This window comes from Hypanus sabinus, chromosome 3 (genome assembly GCF_030144855.1).
Source record: "Hypanus sabinus isolate sHypSab1 chromosome 3, sHypSab1.hap1, whole genome shotgun sequence".
Classification (NCBI taxonomy): Eukaryota; Metazoa; Chordata; class Chondrichthyes; order Myliobatiformes; family Dasyatidae; genus Hypanus; species Hypanus sabinus.
Window position 1 is genome coordinate 67306029 of NC_082708.1, and position 21273 is coordinate 67327301.

Consider the following 21273-nt stretch of genomic DNA (forward strand, 5'->3'; position numbering starts at 1 on the left):
TTATTTATTTACTTTATCACTGTAGAAAGGCTATTCAGTTCCCAGACAGTTTCAGATTTAGCTAGAAATTATTATTGAAGTATTAGTTCCATCTCCTACCTGTGAGATCATCATTAGGCCAAGAACCTTGGGGACAAGCTTGGCAGGTGTATTCATCAAACACAAATTCATTTTCCTTACATGGGGTACAAGTCCAACAGCAGCTTACTTCTCCTTTCCGGATCACCTATGCAGAATGATTGGTAACAAAGAAAATGGTATGAGGTCATTGTAAAGTGTTCAAATGTTTTGTGTTAACTAAAGATTTCCACAGACTTCCAGTGAAACTACATGGTGACTAGATCTCATTGACATCTTTTCAAATGCATTTGAATTCAGTATCACAAAGACTTCCAAGAATCTCTAATTACAAAAGTTAAAATGTAGTTATAGTGCATGTAGCAAAGATATTTATTGAATTTTCTGTTGTTTTGTACATTACCAGATGGGTTGCTCTATCACAAACCTCACTCATCATGAATGAGTCCCAAGACAGGTTGATAAACTAAACATTTAGCCAATATGATGGGAAAAAAATATAATTGTTATTCCATACTTGCTGATTCAATGTCTGCCAAGACAGGCACTGAAAGTAATTGCATTGAATGTGTTTGATTCAAAAGCCGACAGGAAATAATGCATTAAAATGTTAATAAGTATACTACATTCTCCAAAAATGTGTCAGTATATAACATTCCCACAAAATGCGAAAAATTAGACACAATATAAGGACTGCTTCTCTTTCACTGTCACTGAAATTTTCCAGCATTTTCTGCTTTTATTTGTGAAAAACATACAAGTTTTCCCATAGCCATTTTCCAATTGTACATGGTAGGTTTAACCTGTTGCAGGATCCAGGCAGCACAGTGGTACAGCTAGTAGAGCAACCAGCAGTCTCCTGGAAGAACTTAGCAGGTTGAGCAGAATCTGTGAGAAGAAAGAGACTGTCGACATTTTGGATTGAAAACCTGATGCAAGGTTTTGACCCAAAATGTGGACAGATCCTTTCCTCCCACAGATGTTGCTTGAACTGCTGAGTTCTTCCAGCAGATTGTTTGTTGCTCTCAGATTCCACATCTGCATCCTCTTGTGTCTTCTGAGCAAGTAGAGCCACTATCTCACAGCTTCAGAAACCAAGGTTTCATCCTGACCGTCAGTGTGGTCTGTGTGGAGTTTGCATGTTCTCACTGTGACTGTGTCCTTCCAGATGTTCTGGTTGCCTCCCATATCCCTGAAACATGTAGGCTTATAGGCTAATTGGCCACTGTAAATTTCCTCTAGTGTTTAGATGATTGGTAGCACCTTGGGGGTACTGATGAGAATACTAGGAGGATTAAAATGGGATTAATGTAAGACTAGTGTAAGTTAATCTGATGGTTGCCATGGGCTCACAGAACTGAAGGGCTTGTGTTTGCATTGTATCTTTCTATGACACTATGACCTGTAGGCAAACTTCCAAGCCTCTTAACTGCAAAAGCTATGTTCAGAGGTTGTCCCACCAGTGCAGCATTGCAACATCAGCCATCACTGGCCTCGGGTCATGTTCAGAATTCAGTAGCTGGTCAGGGAAATATGAGTGATATGACAAAAGTGCTGGGACCTGGTTAAAGGTCTGAATCATATTTGTTTACCTGTCCAAGACAACTGAAGATTACATGTAAATATGAACACCTTTGCTGGTGAAGACGTTATGGCAGAAGAAAAATAGTCAATGTATTAATTTTACATGGATTTAAGAAGATACTATATACTACATGCTTTATAATAGATCTTGTCTCTGCCAGAGGGAAAGGTAATGATAAAGAATCTACTTCGTCTGCAGCATAATCCTGAACATTAAATATTCTTGTGATGAATTAACAATTACACCCCAGTGGGAGAATCCTGGCTGAAAAGCAGTTTTTAATGTTCTGTTGTAAATGAATGTTCAGATCCAAATGATGAAAAAGAAGCATTCCAATTTTATGTTCTCTGAAGTCCCAAACCAATACATAAAAGTGAACTACTTTTGAAATAAAGTCACATTGTTTCCATGCCTGAAAACTCAGCAACCAATTTTCATGCAGTTCAATCTCCTGAGCTGCAAATTGGTTTTTGATGCTGTTAGTGTGGTAGAGATGTTGACCATTTCCACTTTGTACACAGATCTGGGATGCTTTTCACTCTCCCATATGGATCTCAGTTTCATATCTGTTTCTTTGATACTAGTCACGGCTTCATACCTTCAACACCACAACAAGCACAACAATACAATACTGAGTGACAATTACGATTGCACTCCAAACCTACACAAAGAATTTAGCTCTTGGTCATCTAACTTTGAGATAACCATATTATGAAATGAATCAAGCCGGCACATTGGAAATGGATTTGGAATTAGTGCAATGTTCAAAGTACATTTATTATCAAAGAATGCATAAATTATACAACCTTGAGATCTGTTTGCTTACAGACAGCCACAAAACAAGAAATGCAAAAGAAATCGATTAAAATAAATAAAGACCAATACTGAATGCGCAGAGGAAGGGCGAGAAAACACAAATGATGTAAACAAAAAATGTGAGCAACAGATTCCGAACCAAAATGAGTCTTTAGATCCAAACCCCATAACAGCGAGGAGTAGGCCCAAGCCTTGGTATCAGTCTATCACATTAGCACAGCAGCTGAGGGTAGTCTTCATTGCCTCAGCGCCATGGAGAGAGGAGTGAACATCACGAGAGAGCGAGCAAAATCGGCTCTTGCTTCTGATCCTGATGCCCTGTTTTTCCAGTATATCATTTAAATTGTTCAAACAGCATATCATTCCTTGAACCAGGACCCAGGCACCACTGCAGTGAAAGGCTCCAGGCCTAGAACATATTGCCAAACAGCTCGCTCAATTAGAATTGATTTACTACTGTCACATGTACTGAGGTACAGTGAAAATCCTGCCTTGCGTACAGGCCTTACAGATCAATTGATCACAACAATGCATTGAGCCAGTACATGGTAAAATAGTAACAGAATGCAGAATGAAATAGTACGGTTACAGAGAAAGTGCAGTGCAGTTAGACAAAAATGCAAGGTTAAAGGTATGAGGTAGAATGTCAGGTCAAGAGTCCAGCTTGTTATACTAGGTAACCATTCAATAGCCTTATACAGCAGGGCAGAAGCAGTCCTTGAGTCTGCCTGTGTGTGATTTCAAGCTTTTATACCTTCTGCCCAAAAGAAGAGAGGAAGAGAAATAATGTTTGGGATGTGTGGGGTCTTTCATTATGCTGCCTGCTTTCCTGAGGCAGTGAGAAGTATAGATAGAGTGCACAGAGGGGAAACTGGTTTCCGTGATGTGCTGAGCTGTGTTCGTAACTCTCTGCAGTTTCTTGTTGTCATGGACAGAACAGTTACCATACATCCAGTTAGGATGCTTTCTGTGGTGCATCAATAAAATCGGTGTCAATGGGGACATGCCAAATTTCTTTAGCCTGCTCTGGAAATACAGGAATTGGTGAGCTTTCTCTACATGGTTGGGCCAGAACAAACTGTTAATTATGTTCACTCCTAGGAACTTGAAGCTCTTGAACTCTAACCTATTGATGCAGACAACTGCATGTACACCACTCCCCTTCCTGAACTCATGTATGTACGTAAATTCATTAGAACTGTTCCTTCTGAAGACCTGAATTTTAAAGGAACCGTAAGGAAACATAAGTAAATAATAAATGAATAGAACACATAAGAGGCACTGTCAGACAGTGCAGCAAAATTTTACAAGCCTTAGGAAAGGCTTGAAAGACAGCAGAACATATGTTTAGCCTTTGGCAAATCTGAAGAGGGAGAGGACAATGAAATGAAAGGCAGAATTCAGAGTCACTAGGGTCATTCATTAAATACAATAACGGCGGGCATAGCTAAATTCTGAAAGCATATTTGAAAATATAGCACAAAAAAATCCAAGATCCAAGTATTAGTCTGCAAGTGACCTTGAGGCACTTCAAATAACTTTCTATCTGATGACTGTAGAAAGAAAAAAGCTATTGCGTAGAGGATGCTACTGAGCAAATGGAAACCGGAAATGGTAAGCAGATGCAACAGCAATTGTGGAGAGAGGGGCAGATTTAATATTTCAGGTTGATGACCTTCCATCAATGTTGGGAAGATGACAAAATAAATATATTGTAAATTGCAGAAAGCTTGAAGAATGGAGAGAAGAGAGAGAGACGATGGCTGTGATAGGGTAGAGACCAAGGCTGTCCAGGCGACACAAAAGAAATTGATGCCATTTAAGAGAAGGTGATGTATGCCTGTAAAACACAGGCATCTCCCTAGAGGGAGATGAATGAGTGCTGCAGAGAGAAAAACTGTGCTGAACCTGTGAAGTGCAGCTCACAGCCATTGCTGTAATAAAAGGGAATGTTGGAAGTTGTTTACAGAGAATGAGAAGACATGCTGTGCACTTGACCTTGCACCAGAAGTGACTACTTCTGGCACCATCAGAGGAAGATGAAATTGTTCAATTCAACGTCAAGGCCAGAGGACCTACCATGCCCAGATGAGCTGCTGATTACTCTGGACTTCATTGGAACAGTGTGGGAAGATTGAGAGGTCAGAGTGGGAGCTGGATGGAGAATTACATTGACACCAAGTTCTCCCTTGTCAAATCAATGGACGTTTCTATATATATGGCCATCCAATCTGTATTAGATTTCTCTGATGTAGACAAGAACATAATTGTGGCTACCATCTGTCATAACAAATCAGTGCTCAGTGGGTCAATGTTAAACCAGATATCAGTTTATTTACACTTCTCCACAGAGTTCAAATGTAATTTACAAGCATTCACCACTGTCTCTTAAATGACAGCAACAGTACTTGCATCATCTGGACAATTTTGGCCAACATCCAATCACAAACAATGATTTGTTCTTCCCCCCCCCCCATGTGACTAAAAGCAAATTCATTCTCTTACCTGAAACCTTAACTGTTTCTCTCTTCGAGATGATTCCCCACTTGTTGAGTATTCACATCATTTTCTGCCATTTCAGAATTCAACCATTTGCTGTTTTATACAGATTGTTAATAGATACTGTTTTGTGTGGCCAGGTTACCCAGCCTCATTGCTCAACCTTGAAATTAAATGAAGTAGTGAAGAGAGATAAAGTGGAAAAAAACTGTAAAAGAGAACTGATGGGACACAAGGAAATCGGAGAAATAGGAGTTTGAGTAGCAGGCAATTTCCGTCAGGAATTGAAATTTTGTTTTTTCTGCCAATCATTTATGTCAGCTGGGAGATGTCGGGGGTTGTATGGGTTAAAGACCATAAGATATCGGGGCAGAATTAGGCCATTGAGTCTGCTCCATTATTTCATCATGGTTGATCTGTTTTCCCTCTCAGCCATAATTTCCTGCCTTCTTCCTATATCCTTTTCGTAACTTGACTAATCAAGAATTTATCAACTTCTACCTTAAATATACCCTGTCACTTGGCCTCCACATCTGTCTTTGACAACAAATTCCTTAGATTCACCACTCTCTAACTGAAAAAATTCCTCCACATATCCATTCGAAAAAGACATCCCTCTATTCTGAGGCTGTGTCCTCTCTCCTCTCATCTTAGACTCCCCCACCATAGGAAACATCCCCTCCACGTCCATTCTATTGAGTCCTTTCATCATTCAAATTTTTCTGAATTCCAGGGAGTAGAGGTCCAGAGCCATCATCTCTCCTAGATCAGAGATTATAGGAGCTTCTCTGGTAGGGGAGCCTAAAAAGTATAGATTTCTGCTCTTCCTTTTTTCTAAGTGTTTAAAAAGTCAGAAGATGTATGAGCACAGGTGATGAAGCCAGTAGAGATGCTGTTTCACAGTTCCAGAGAGCCAGTTTCAATCTTGATCTCCAGCATTGCCTGGGCAAAGTTTGTACCTTCTCCCTGTGACCTCTGGGTGCTCCAGTTTCATCCCATATCCCAGAGACGTGCAGGTCAGGAGTAATGGGCCAGTCAAAATTGCCTCTAGTATGGCAGTAATGATAGAAGCTGGATAGTTGATGGGAACATGGAGAGAATAAAATGGCTCAGTGTAAGATTAGTGTAAAAATTTGTGTTTAAATACTCAGCGCAGACTGAGTAAGCTTAAGGGTACATTTCTGTGCTATAAGACTCTAAGGATCTTATTATCCCAGGCTCTTTAGGCCCTGAATCTGCCCATCAGTAAGTTATGTTAATGGTTTTGGCTTCACACTCACATTTCACAGCTTACATAACAGGCTTGTCACCCACACACGGCGAGAGACACACTAACACAGCGGCCTCTCTCTTACAGGATGTGCTGTCACCTCAGAGGCACAAGCAGCAGCCTGCTAGCGAGGGGCAAGCATTGCTCCACTGCTTTACTCTCATGGGGAAACCATACTTGTAATGATTGAAAAGCCAGTTATGGAGTTTGTATCTGTCAGTGAGCCTATTAAAGGTGTTCATACCTAACATCTGATACCTCAACCCCCTTCCCACTTTCCTACTACACTACTTCCTTCCAGTTCACAAACTCTAGATACTGCAATCGTATGCCTCTTTGTCACAGCACAGCAAAGCTCAATTCATTCCAGAGAGTCATAACTTAACATTAAATTATGTTTTCAGTCTTCCAGTTCTGACCAAGAGATTCTTATGTGAATTTTTAACTGTGTTTTTACAGTGATGTTCTCATGGTTTCTGGTATTTACTGTTTTTCTTTCAGATTCCCAATACTTGCAGTTATTTTTTGCTTTTCAAAGACAAAGACTGTTTGAAATGTTCACTTCTCACCAATGACTTCTGTACTCAGCATGGAAATAGTAGAGGTCTGCTGACTTATAAGAAAATATCTACCTGTCTGGACTTTGATATATTCATGCAGGCATTACAAATTGAGAAAAAGACTGGATTGTTAAAGAACATTGATACTACTTGTTTATCTTGCACTTGTAGCACAGAACTGATAATCCTCTGGCATTTTCTGTGACAATTCACATGGAAGTTCAGTTATCTGAGGCACAGCATGTCTACAGTATTTGAATAGTTATCACTGACAATCCCAGCTAACAAACTTAGATGTATCCCTGTTGAATAGAAGTGGGTTAATAAAGATTCATTAATATAATTAATGAATCTTAATTGGAACCTAAGCATATATGACCAAACTTGATAAAGTTTTAGTTTGTAAGTCAAATGATTGGACATCTTCTTTGAAATGAATCATATCCAGGAGATTAATAGAGAAAACAATGCTATAAATGGCCAAAATTAAATGATAGACGAGCCTGAAAATGTAATAGGCATAATTTTGTTCCACCAGAATCATTTAGCACACTGGCCAACTTGCTGCTTCTAAAAGTGCTATTCAGAAACTGGAAGATTGGTCCATTCCAAAAGGATTCAAAAGAGCAAAAAGCCATACATTTCAGGTAAGAAACTGGAAGGCTAGGGGAGATAATATGACTACCTTTCTCATTTCAGAAATTACCCTTGCATTGCTACTTTTCCACTGTTCATATTGCACCTCAGGTGTTATGTTTGTTTATGAACTGGTAGCTAAACAAATTTACTTAACACTATGGAATACGCAAAACCAGACATTCAACCTTGCATGGGCAATTATTGCATTGATGTTTATGGCATCCAAAAACATTAGGGACCATTGTATATGTAAAGGGATATACTGTTGGATTTCACAGTGTGGCTCAAAGAAAAGTGGACTTCATTTCATTTTGTACTGGCATTTCCATTGGGAAGAAGGCCATATTTCATAGGCCGCACCAAACAAGTTACCTACTGTAATGAACAATCTGCTGGAGGAACTCAGTATGTTGAGCATTTTCTATGGGAGTAAAGGAATTGTCAACATTTTGGGTCTTGATGCAGAGTTTTGACCTAAAACATCGGCAATTCCTTTCTCATAAATGCTGCTCAACCCACTGAGGACCTCCAGCACATTGTTTGTTGCTTCTGGTGAATCAAAAAAGAATTATAACTTTGTAGGGTTTTTGGAAGTGTTGGATTTTTTAACTGAAGCAAGAAGACACTTAGAAAATTATTGTACAATTACATGAGCACAGCTTTATGAAATTAAAAAAATAGTTTTGACTTACGATACCCTTTGAGGATATAATAAGCTGAGTGGAGAAGGAGTAATCAAGACGAAGACAGGAAAAATGCCAAAATATTAGACTGTTAACAGAATGCATAAAACATTCAGAATTGGGAAGACGAATGACACAAATAGAAGATGAATATGATCTAGTAGTCATTACAAAGATATGCTTGCATGGGTACCAAGGCTAGATTTGGCAGAATTAAAGAGCTGGAGAGATTTGGCTCTGATAGTAAAGGATAGAGCTGGTACAATACTAAGACAGGCTTTTGGCTAAGAAGATCAGTTCTTAGAATCAATTTAGGCACACATAAGAAATTAAGGATCTAATTAACATTTATGGGAATAACCTACAAGACCTCGAACAGCAGCTATACTGACAGAATATTCATCAGTAATAACAGGGGCTAGTACAAAGTTAAAGCATAATAATGAGGGTGGGGGCTAGGCAAACTGGCAAAGGTAGTCTTGAGAATGAATTGAATGACAAGTAATAACCCAGCTGAGGGCAAGCAGCTTTAAATCAGGTCGTGTTTAATTAGAAAGAATTAATTTAATAAGCTCATAGTAAGGAATCCTCTGAGGAGTAGTGCTCATGAGTTTAAATTGAGAGAGTTACACCATTATGAAAGGAAAGTAGTCTGAAATAGATTGGGAAATTGGATTAAAAAGCATGATAATGTCAGCCATTTGAAGAGATATTTCATTGAAAAGTAAGGGCTACACAGGGTAAATGAATTGTTAGTAGCCAGCCAAGGAGTTGAAGGGAAGTATTATGTTGAAAGATTTGGCTTATAAAGTTGTGATGAACATTGGTATAGCTAGGGATTCAGAAAGGAAAGGAAAGCAGTTTATAAGGGGTAAAATAAAAAAAGACGATTCATTGGCAAAGAATATTTAAAAAAAAACTAATTGTAGGAGCTTAGGTAAAATAGATAGGGCAAAGTAAAAACTATTTCCTCAGAAGCTGAGATAGAAGATTAATAATGGGGAATAAGGAAATGGCAGATCAATAAACAAACTCAGCAGAACTCTGATAATCTGGTACTTGGGGCTCTTCCAGATTATCAGATATTCAAAAGAATTCAACATTATTTTAATTCACCCTTTTTCAACATTACATAGTAGAATGATAAATGTTCTAGTGAACCTGATAAATTGGAAGGAGCATGGGAAACAAAGCCAGGTGAATTTCAAGAGACAGTGTGAAATGGGATGAAGAGAGTTTTAAGGAAAAGCAAAACCAATGTCTTGGTGACTTAGAAGGGATTATGGGAGACTGGGTGCCAATGAACGAATGGAAAGGGACCATTGGGATACTGGTGAGTCATAAGGGGATGCGGCATGAGCCAGGTGCTAAATCATTCAGATTTGGAAATAGTCGGACAGTGATTTATCAGTTTTGAACTGCTTTGAGCATATAAATTCACAATGGAAAAGAGTAAAGACATAATTTATAGGAAATAAGAGGGCAAAACAGATAGCAGAGTAGAAACAATCAACATTATCAATGAGGGCCTACTAGGCCAAATGGAACTAAAAGTTAACAATTCACCAAGAACTGATGGCCTACATCCTGCTACTCCAGAAAGGATACTAGAAGACGAAAACAGTGTCTGCTACTCAAGAAAGGAGAAAGCAGGGTACAATACACTAATTATCAAGTTATTTAGAAAATGCTGGAATTCTTAATTAAAGTGTTAACAGTAAATTTTAGAAAACCATTGTATGTTTACACAGTGTCAATATAGCTTTATTTTAAAATGTGTTTTTGACTTATTAGAGGGTATAATAAGCAGGCTACATAAAGGAGAAATGTGTAAATACAGCAAATTTTAATTCTGGAAAAGCTTTTGAGAAAGTGCTGTATAAATGATTATTGCAGAAGGTGACCACTCACTGTGTCATAATAATATACTAGAGCAAACAGAAAACAGATTAAACAACAAAAAATGATGAACTATTTGGCAAATTACAACCAGTGCCTCAGCTGTTTACAACATACAATATATAAATGATTTAGATGAAGGGACCATGAGTATTTTATCCAAGTTTGATAATGATACAAAGGTTATTAAGAGGACACAAGACATCTATAAAAGGAGGTGGAAAGGTTAAATAAGTTGACACAAAGATGGTAGATACAGTATGAAACAGAGAAATAGGAGTATTTGCACATCTTTGGGGGGGGGGGGGTTAAAAATACCAAATAATATTTAAGTGGTGTGAGTGTTCTGTCATCAGTGCATCCTCATACAAGAAACACGGTTTGTTAGCGAGCAGATGAAGCAAGTAACCAAGAAGGGAAAAGGACCATTGACCTTTACTGCTGGGCATAGAAAACAAAAGTAGGGAATTCTTGCTACAACTATATAGACCAAAAAGTATGACCACCTCCGGAGAATAGTACCTACTCATCCAAGGAAAGATATATTTGCCTTAAAGGCAGTGCAATAAAGATTTACTTGATTTATTCTTTTGACTAGGGGGTTGTCCTTATGAAGAAAGACCCTAATTCCGCCTCTACCCTAATTTTGACCAAGAACTCCATTTGTTGAAGTGGTTGATTAATGCTGACCTTTTAAGGATGTTCTGGGAATAGTCATTTGTTGGTAGAAAGAGTGAAATAGATTCATCCTGTAATTTACCTTTCCTCTCTCCAAGTGACTACCTTCTGCCTAGGATTTAAATGAAATTTCACTGTGTGCTTTATCATAACTACAAACCAGCACGACACCACCTTCAGGCACAACATAAAGATCCAACTTCATGATGTATCCCTTCAAGCCTCCCATTGTTTATTCATAGGTTTGACATGCTCAGGGCTGTTGGACACATCCATAACTGGAAGGCAATCTTGAGCAAAAGCAGATTAGTCAGGAATAAAGCTCGAACTGAGTTATCAACTTCAAAACAGCAGAGAACACAGAAAGCAACAAGGGCTCCAGGGCTTCATTACTTCAGCAGTGACAGCTTACTGACAGCATCAACACACAGACAGGGTGGAGTGAACTACTGAGGCAAGACAATTTGCAAATGTTATTTATATCTTTCTAGTTGATCTGTCTGTGTGGTAGTGCTCCTCAAGACTTCTTGATGTTACACCAGATCTTACACATAATCCTTGAACACGGTTTACATGGAACTATAAACAGCAAATAAACCACATTTCTGTCTGTATGCAGGTTATGGCATTGAAATTAATAACATCTTTCTGGTTGCTAGAGCTACCAAAACAATGGACTCTCCTACTGATATTTCAATGACCATGATTTTCTGTCCTGCCGAAGGTGTTTCAGCCCGAAATGTCAACTGTACTTTTTCCATAGATGCTGCCTGGCCTGCTGAGGTCCACCAGCATTTTGTGTGTGTTACCACAATGTTTACTGGCCAATTGGCTCAGTTTGCAGACAATCTCAATGGAAGGAGGGAGGTGCCTCATGAATAATTGAGGTACAAATACAATGAATTCAATTCAAACCCAACATTATTATAAGGGAGCTGGATTGAAATTATCACGCAATAGAAAGACTAACTAAATGCACTTCACAAAGTAGCAATGGTCACTGAAGTTAGTATAGCTGGAATCATAGAGCCAAGTATAGATGCAGGCTCTTCGATCCACCATATCTACACTAATCATTGCACCCATACAAATTTCATCCAACTAACTCAGATTAACAGTTAGTGCTTTTGCACTTGAATTAGCATAACATTGTGACTGAAATCATTTGCAAGGCAGATGAAAGTTTTGGAATTAGTTCTTTCTGATTGTGAAATGTTCAGGGGATATTTGTGTAGAGTTCTAAGTAGGTTCGTTCCAATGAGATAGAGAAGTTATGATAGGGTACAGGACCGTGGTGTACAAAGGCTGCAATAAATCTAGTCAAGAAGAAAAGAAAAGCTTACAAAAGATTCAGAGAGCTAGGTGATGTTAGAGACCAAGAAGTTTATAGGGCTAACAGGGAGGAGTTTAAGAAGGAAATTAGGAGAGCCAGAAGGGGCCATGAGAGGGCCTTGGTGGGCAGGATTAAGGAAAACCCCAAGGCATTCTACAAGAATGTGAAGAGCAAGAGGATAAGATTTAAGAGAATAGGACCTATCAAGTGTGACAATGGGAAAGTCTGTATGGAACCGGAGAAAATAGCAGAGGTACTTAATGAATACTTTACTTCAGTATTCACTATGGAAAAGGATCTTGGTGATTGTAGGGATCACTTGGAGTGGACTGAAAAGCTTGAGCATGTAGATGTTAAGAAAGAGGATGTGCTGGAGCTTCTTGACAGCATCAAGTTGGATAAATCACCGGGACCAGATGAGATGTACCCCAGGCTACTGTGGGAGGCGAGGAGGGAGATTGCTGAGCCTCTGGTGATGATCTTTGTATTATCAATGGGGAAGGGAAAGGTTCCGGAGGATTGGAGAGTTACTGGTGTTTTTGGAGTAGATTTGGAAATGGAGTAGAGATAGCCCAGGAAATCATAGACCAGTGAGTCTTACTTCAGTGGTTGGTAAGTTGATGGAGAAGATCCTGAGAGGCAGGATTTATGAACATTTGGAGAGGTATAATATGATTAGGAATAGTCAGCATGGCTTTATCAAAGGCAGTTCGTACCTTACGAGCCTGATTGAATTTTTTGAGTATGTGAATAAACAGACTGATGAAGGAAGAGCAGTAGATGGAGTGTATATGGATTCCAGCAAGGCAATTGATAAGGTACCCCATGCAAGGCTTATTGAGAAAGTAAGGAGGCACGGGATCAAAGAGGACCTTGTTTTGTGGATCCAGAACTGGCTTGCCCACAGAAGGCAAAGAGTGCTTGTAGACAGGTCATATTCTGCATGGAGGTCAGTGACCAGTGGTGTGCCTCAGGGATCTGTTCTGAGACCTTTACTCTTCATGATTTATGTAAATGACCTGGTTAAGGAAGTGGAGGGATGGGTTAGGAAGTTTGCGGATGACACAAAGGTTGGGGATGTTGTGGATAGTGTGGAGGGCTGTCAGAGGTTACAGCGGGACATTGATAGGATGCAAAACTGGGCTGAGAATTGGCAGATGGAGTTCAACCCAGATAAGTGTGAAGTGGTTTATTTTGGTAGGTTAAATATGATGGCAGAATATAATATTAATGGTAAGACTCTTGGCAGTGGGAAGGATCAGAGGGATCTTGGGGTTCGAGTCCATAGGATGCTCAAAGCAGCTGCGCAGGTTGACTCTGTGTTTAAGAAAGCAAACAGTGCATTGGCCTTCATCAATCGTGGGATTGAGTTTAAGAGCCCAGAGGTAATGTTGCAGCTATATAGGACCCTGGTCAGACCCCACTTAGAATTCTGTGCTCAGTTCTGGTCACCTCACTACAGGAAGGATGTGGAAACCATAGAAAGGGTGCAGAGTAGATTTACAAGGATGTTGCCTGGATTGGGGAGCATGCCTTATGAGAACCGGTTGAGTGAACTCAGCCTTTTCTCCTTGGAGCGACAGAGGATGAGAGGTGACCTGATAGAGGTGTATAAGATGATGAGAGGCATTGATCATGTGGATAGTCAGAGGCTTTTTCTCAGGGCTGAAATGGTTTCCACCAAAGGACACAGGTTTAAGGTTCTGGGGAGTAGGTACAGAGGAGATGTCAGGGGTAAGTTTTTTAGTCAGAGTGGTGAGTGAGTGGTGTGGACTGCTGGCAACAGTGATGGAGGTGGAATTGACTGAGTCTTTTAAGAGACTTTTGGATAGGTACATGGAGCTTAGTAAGATAGAGGGCTATGGGTAAGCTTAGTAATTTCTAAGGTAGGGACATGTTCGGCACAACTTTGTGGGCCGAAGGGCCTGTATTGTGCTGTAGGTTTTCTATGTTTCTATGATTGCCTTCTCCCCTCCTCTGTTGAATTCTGATGCTTTGTCGTGCATGTTTATGCTTCACTCTCAAGGATGAGTGAGCCATGAGAGGAACAAGATCAGCATCAGGTTAAAGAACCAAGGGATAAACACGATCCTTCAGGAAGACAGGTTAATTCCGCATTGTAAAGCACGAATGGAGACTTAAACACTATTTTCTAATCAACAGTGAACTATCACGTCATTAACAATGTCCATTTTGTGAGAACAAACAGAAGTATACCCAACTCAGTCCCCACATTTATAAATTGTACAATCAGTTGCAAGTAGTGCTAAATCAATTGCCGTTGACACTGTGCTCAGTTGCCAAATTGTCACATGAACAGAGCTAGTACTGAAGCTTTTCCAAACTTACACAGAAAGCGGAAGAGAAGAAGCAGCAGGTCAATGAACCAGGGCAAAATCTGAACCTTTTAAATGATAGAGCTCTTCAAACCACATTCACATGTGGACCAGACATATTTAAGAACCCTTCAATGATGATAACTAAACCACTTGGTCATTGCTATTTCTTTCCTTTTAGTTTCAAACAGCCTGACCACCTTCCTCTGTAGGAGTAATGACAGACCTTGATTCTGGCACTGCAAGTACATGGTAGTATTAAGAGTACACACTGCAGTCCTGATTCTCCAACTTCCAAGTGCATAGAAGAAGGATTCCTAATGGGTATGCAAGATCACAAAATTAAACCAAAGGTACAGAATTGTAGCTCTTCTCTTTATTCAGTTGTGTTTAAAAGCTAAGTCACAATTGACTGACCTCTTATTGGCAAGCATATCTATTTTCTTTCAAGTAGGATTTAATACTGACAATGTTCTGGTCCTCGGATATCATCCTTATACATAGGGAGAACTGTAAAACTCAGGACAGCCTTCCTGCAATCTCTTGCCCTATTCAGCAATCTAGGAAACAGTCAATTCCTACCATGTGATTTCTCCACTCATGTATTGCTGGTTCTCTGCTATCAGATGATCCTATCCTGTATTAATCACTTTTTTTGAACAGGCAGAATTGCTGCAATGTCCTCACTTTTTTACAGCTTTGGCAGATTCCTCTAACTTGGTAAACACACTTGGAAGGTAGTCAGTTAGTGTCTCCCCCACGTTTTCTGTGCCCATCAGTGGACCTCCATTTTACTCCCATTCTCTCTGATAACTTTTTATTTCATTTTGTATTACTTACTAATTTATTTTTCTAGTCTCCTTCTCAATCTATGTCCTTCTTCACCTCTCTCTGTATTTTTATACTTTCAACCCAATTCTCCCTTGTATAGACAAACAGGCATTTCCTGCATCATCTTAACCCAATTAATTTGTTACCCAGCAAGCTCTCCATCACCCTTGCAATCCTTTGAAAATGCATAGATTTGCTGCCTAATAACTGCTCAATATTTTGAATTCCAATTTAATCTGTCCTGTTCTTTCCTGATTTTGATGAAATTAGGCTTCTCTCAGTCAGTATATTTACTTTAGTTTGCCTTTTGCCTTTCTCCAAAACTGAGCACCAACCACCAAAAAACTCTCTCCTCTCTCCCCTTTTAAATCTACTCCTCAGCTTTTTTTCTCCAGTCTTGCTGAAGGGTCTCGGACTGAACCGTCGACTGTACTCTTTTCCATTGATGCTGACTGGCCTGTAGGGTTCCTCCAGCATTTTGTGTGTGTTGCTTGGATTTCCCACATCTGCAGATTTTCTCTTGTTTTGGAATCTTCCACTTGTGATTGAAATTCCATGATTGATATTGTCCTTAAACAAAATCCTCCACCTTCCTTCCACTTTTCTTTCCTTAATTATCCAAAGCAAGATTGTGCTATGTTGTGGATGGTAGTGGCTTCATAATATGTTGAGTTGAAGGGTAAATGCAGTTCACTATATCCTCCTCCACAGCCTCTCATCTTGATACTTAGTGGATAAGCATCAATCCCATTTTTTGAGTTAAGTCACTGATTTTTAATGAAAAATATGAGTTCTTCTAATTAGCTTTATTGTTTCACTGTAATATTTATGCATTTATTTATTTAATAATGGTGTAATTAATTCAAATATTTTCAAATTAAAGTATTTTCACTTTTCTTATTATTCTAATCCATTTCGACTCTTCTCAATCTTCTCTGTAAATCTATGGGTTGGCTAAGGCTGAGAGGGTGAAGGTAGGGACAGGGTTTCAGATCCTGGCTGTTACTCACTGCCCACCCTATCACAAAGTGGCTGCTGGGTATCACCCTTCAGTATGGTACATCCCAAGTTACTATAGCAAGTTGCTGCAGCCTCAGGTTTCACAGGAATCCACCCAGTTGTGCATTCATCATTCCCATTCAAAAACTAAGACTCTGTTATTGTTGTGTGGCTATTTCTAATCTACAGTTCACAGATAAACAACTATACATATACTAGAAGAGAAGTAAGAAAGAATAAAAAAAATAAGTTACCTCAAACAGTCTAACAGGAGGGGATCATCACTTCCCCCGTCTATAGGTTGACTCATTATAGAGCCTAATGGCTGAAGGTAAGAATGACTTCATATAGCGCTCTTGGGAGCAGTGCAGTTGTCTTCGTCTATTACTAAGAGTGCAGTCAAGGTGTTCAGTCAAGGTGACTTGCAGAGGGTGAGAAATATTGTCCAGAATTGCCAGGATTTTCCATATGGTCCTTTGTACTACGACGGCCTCCAGTGTGTCTAATTTGACTCTTATAACAGAGCCAGCTTTTCTGATCAGTTTATTGAGCTTGTTGGCATCACCTATGTTGATGCCATTGCCCCAGCACACCACTGCATAGCAGATTGTACAGTTGACAACATGCGAAGGAGTGGCCTGCATACTCCAAAGGACCTCAATTTCCTCAGAAAGTAGAGACGACTCTGGCCCTTCTTGTACACAGCCTCTGAGTTGGTGCTTCACACAAGCCTGTCATCCAGATGCACCCCAGGTATTTGTAGGTCCTCACCACATCCATGTCCTCACCAGGGACAGTGCAGGCTTAGTCTTCCTAAAGTCCATAATCATCTCCTTTGTCTTATTGATGTTGAGCTGCAGATCATTCAGCTTTCAGCATTTGACAAAGTCCTCCACCAGAGCCCTGTATTCATCTTCCCATCCTCCCTTTATACACCAAACTATTGCTGAGTTATCAGAGAATTCCTGTGGATGATATGACTTAGTTTTCTATCTAAAATCTGAGGTATACAGGGTAAACAGGAAGGGAATAAATACTGTCCCCTGTGGGGCCCCAGTGCTGCTTCTAGCCATGTCTAACACACAGCTCTGAAGCCATACAAACTGTGGTCTGCCAGTCAGGAAGTCCATTATCCAGGATACAATAGAAGTGCTAACCTGCACTCAGCTGAGCTTTTCCCCCCAGCAATGAGGCCTGTATGGGATTGAAGGCACTTGAGAAATCAATTACTAAAGAATTGGTTTAACTTATTTGCCCATTCACAACTGCATTACAGCTGGGATAATTGAAGCCGGTGATGCTCTTCATGTATTCCCACACCTTCTGTGTGCTACTCTGCCCAAGTTTCCTCTCCAGCTCCTTCTTGTATCCCTCTTTAGCCACCATAATATCAATTACCAAATCATCTACAAATACATTGCAAAGCTAACAGAGCCTTTCATACTTTCTATGAGGACTGATCCTGTTTTATTGTTAACCATTGTTCCTAGTTGTCAATTTACTAGCTTGATGTATTTTTACTTCTATACGATGCAAAAACCGCTTTGAACCATTCTCTATGTCACTGGTTAGCCAGTGAGGACACTGACCTTATCAGTGCACCCTGCCTTTCCTGAATTGCATTTTCCATCAACAGCAGTGTTGTACTCCAGACCTCTCATCCCAAATCTCCAGGCATTGACACACTTCACTCCTGCAACATGTTCTTTAGCCATGTATCAGTTTGCTTCCTTTTTGTGTTCCCACAATCCTGTGAAACTGGGTTGAAATCAGAGTACATGTCTGAATTACTGCTTTTTAACTTCCTCGTAGTTCTTTGACTTCTTTTTGTTTGCTCTGGCACTCATAATGACAGTATCACAAACTTTGGCTCTTTCCTTTCCCTTCAGACACATTTTTGCAGTGGCGTGGGCAACAAATCGAAAGGGTAGAAACAGGATGCCCTGTCAATCAAATCCCTAATATGGCTGCATTTTCCTGCACCGAGACTACAGATGTTTACATCAGGGGAGTAATGAGAAAACTAATAGAACTCCAGTTGAAGAGGGGAGAAAAACTTCTTCAATGTGGGTGTCCCATGAAGAGACTTCCCATTGTTTTTTGTTGCTCTCTTCACTGCTCACCAATTCCAACCTTGTTATCAAACTAGCAGACAAGGGTGGTGCTGTTGTGGTCTGGCAGACTGACATTAACCTTAGACAGTTTGGATGGCAGCTCTTGGAACTGCTTTATATCTACCTATGGACCCTGGCCCCAGCAATGAATACTCAGGCTCTCAGACCATCACCGATCTCATCTCATTCGGAGATCTTCCCTCCACAGTTTTCAGTATGGATGAAGGCTCTTGACCCAAAATGTCAACTGTCCTTTTTGCCTCCACACCAGCTGCTTGGCCTCCCCCAGCAGCTTTAGTTTTCCTTTGTTTGAATCTCTTTTGCCAATATTTACCCCATTGTCCGGCTCTCTTGACTGTACATAATCAATGTATAGACACCCTCACTGATTTCATCGCTAAATGGCATTTTGACAAGGATACATTCTCCATGGATTCCTGCATAGTCTTCTCCACCCCATTCCTTGGGTAGTCTCCGTCTTGCTATTCGGAGTTCCACTTGGCCATGCGCTGGCCACATCGGGCAACATATGATTCAGAAAACATTCAGCTGACTGCATCCTGGTGCTGGTTAAACTCTGAAACACTAACTCATGACTTTGAACATTTCTCCCAATTCTTAGATATGCAGCTTCTTTGGACACAGAAAATACCCTGTAATTTCCACATGATGCTGGAATTATAGGCAATGGATCATGGTTCTATCTCCAATCTAATTAGAAAGTGGGAAAAATAAACTCAATGTATGGATACTAAATAAGTATATATTTCTAATTGAATCTAAACTACTTAATGTGCTAAATGATTCTGTTATACTTCAATCTGATCTTAAAAGTGAATTAGCTACAACTAGGTACTTACTCAAGCTGACAATGAACTGTTGCGATAACCAAACCTAAAGACAGTTAAACAAAGCAGTTCCTGAAAATAGGTACCTCAACTGTGATGGGTTATTAACTCATGGTTGTTGATTAGAATACGTAGGGAGCACACTAGTTTAAAGCATTCTGTTCATTATCAATATTCAGCTACTGTTAAGCATGCCATTTCTTGGTTGGCTGCATTAACAGCACGTTGCTGCTACAGGTAGTGCTACTGTCTCAGAGCTCTAGCATCCTGAGTCTGGTTCTGATCTTGAATGCTGTCCAAATGGGTTTTCAAATACTTCCCTGAGATTGTGTGGGTTTCCTTTTGGTGATCGTGTTTCCTTCCACTTCCCAAACGTGGTGGGGAAAGAAATTGATGAGATTGCTCTGGGAAGTTAGACTGAATGGGGCAAATGGGAGGTGCATAGCAGGTACAGGCATGTAGGAACAATTGAGATGCTTATGGAGAATAAGAAATGCAAGCGAACACTTGAGAAAGACCTCAGGAGGACTTAAGGAAGACATGAGTTTGGTTGCTCGAGCAGACAAGGTGAAGGAGAACCCTAAGGGATTCTACAGATATGTTAAGAGCAAAAGGATTGCAAGAGATGAAACTGTTCCTCTAAAAGATCAGAATGGTTATCTATGTGTGAAGCCAAAAGAGATGGGCGAGTTCTTAAATGAATTCTTTGCATCCGTATTTACTTGGGAGATGGACACAGTATCTACAGAAGTGAGGCAAAGTGGCATGAACTTCATGGACCCTGTACAGATTACAGAGGAGGAGCTGTTTGCTGTCCTCAGACAAATTAGGATGGATAAAACCCCAGGGCCTAACGAGGTGTTCCCTCAGACCCTGTAGGAGGTAAGTGCAGAAATTGCAGGGGCTCGAGCAGAGATATTTAAATCATCCTTAGGAACAAGTGAGGTACCAGAGGATTAGAGGATAGTCAATGTTGTTCCACTGCTTAAGAAAGACTCTAAAAATAGATTAGGAAATTATAGGCCAGTGAGCCTGACAACAGTAGTGGGAAAGTTATTGGAAGATATTCTAAGAGAGCGGATTGATTAGTATTTGGATAGGCATGGACTGATTAAGAATAGTCAGCATGATTTCATGCATGAGAGATCATGTCTAACCATCTTACAGAGCTTTTCGAGGAAGTTAACAGGAAAGTGGATGAAGGCAAAGAGTGGATGTTGTCTACGTGGATTTGAGCAAGGCATTTGACAGGGTTCCGCATGGGATGCTGGTCGAGAAGGTTCAGTCGTTCAGCATTCAAGATGAGGTACTCATTGGATTAGACATTGGCTTTGTGGGAGAGGCCAGCGAGTGGTCGTAGATATTTGCCTCTCTAACTAAAGCCTGTGACTATAGGGGAGTGCTACAGAGATCAGTGCTGAGTCCATTGTTGTTTCTCATCTACAGTATTTCAATGATCTGGATGATAATGTGCTTAAGTGGATCAGTAAAATTACAGATGACACCAAAATTGCACGGGGAGTGGACAGCGAGGAAGGCTATCAGAGCTTGCAGAGGGATCTGGACCAGCTGGAGAAATGGGCTGACAAATGCAAGGTGTTGCACTTTGGTAGGACCAATCAGGGTACGTTTTACACAGTGAACGACAGGGCACTGAGGAGTGCAGTAGAACGAAGGAACCTGGGAATATAGGTCCATAATTCATTGACAGTGGTCTCACAGGTTGATAGGGTCGTAAAGAAAGGTTTTGGCCCACTGGCCTTCATAAATCAAAGTCTTGAGTTCGGGAGGTGGCTTGTAATGTTCAAGCTGTATGAGAAATTGGTAAGGCCAAATTAGAGTATTGTGTGTAGTTTTGGTCACCTCCCTGCTGGAAAGATATAAATAAGGTTGACAGATTACAGAGAAAATTTACAAATATGTTGCCAGGTCTGGAGGACCCTATTTATAAGGAAATATTAAATAGATTAGGACCTTATTCCTTGAAATGTAAATGATTGAGAGGAGATTTGAGGTATTCACTATTATGAGGGGTATAGATAGAATAAATGCAAGCAGGCTTTTTCCGCTGTGGTTGGGTGGGACTACAACCAGAAGTCATGGGT

At 40.1% G+C, this 21273-nt stretch overlaps 1 protein-coding gene across 1 annotated transcript in view; it reads right to left on the reverse strand.

The window, feature by feature from the left end:
• grm5b (glutamate receptor, metabotropic 5b) overlaps positions 1-21273 on the reverse strand; it is a 464503-nt gene that overhangs the window by 92194 nt on the left and 351036 nt on the right. The window contains exon 6 of the mRNA XM_059964595.1: positions 100-226. Within this exon, the coding sequence (XP_059820578.1) occupies positions 100-226 (127 nt within the window). The remainder of the gene's footprint in view (positions 1-99; positions 227-21273) is intronic.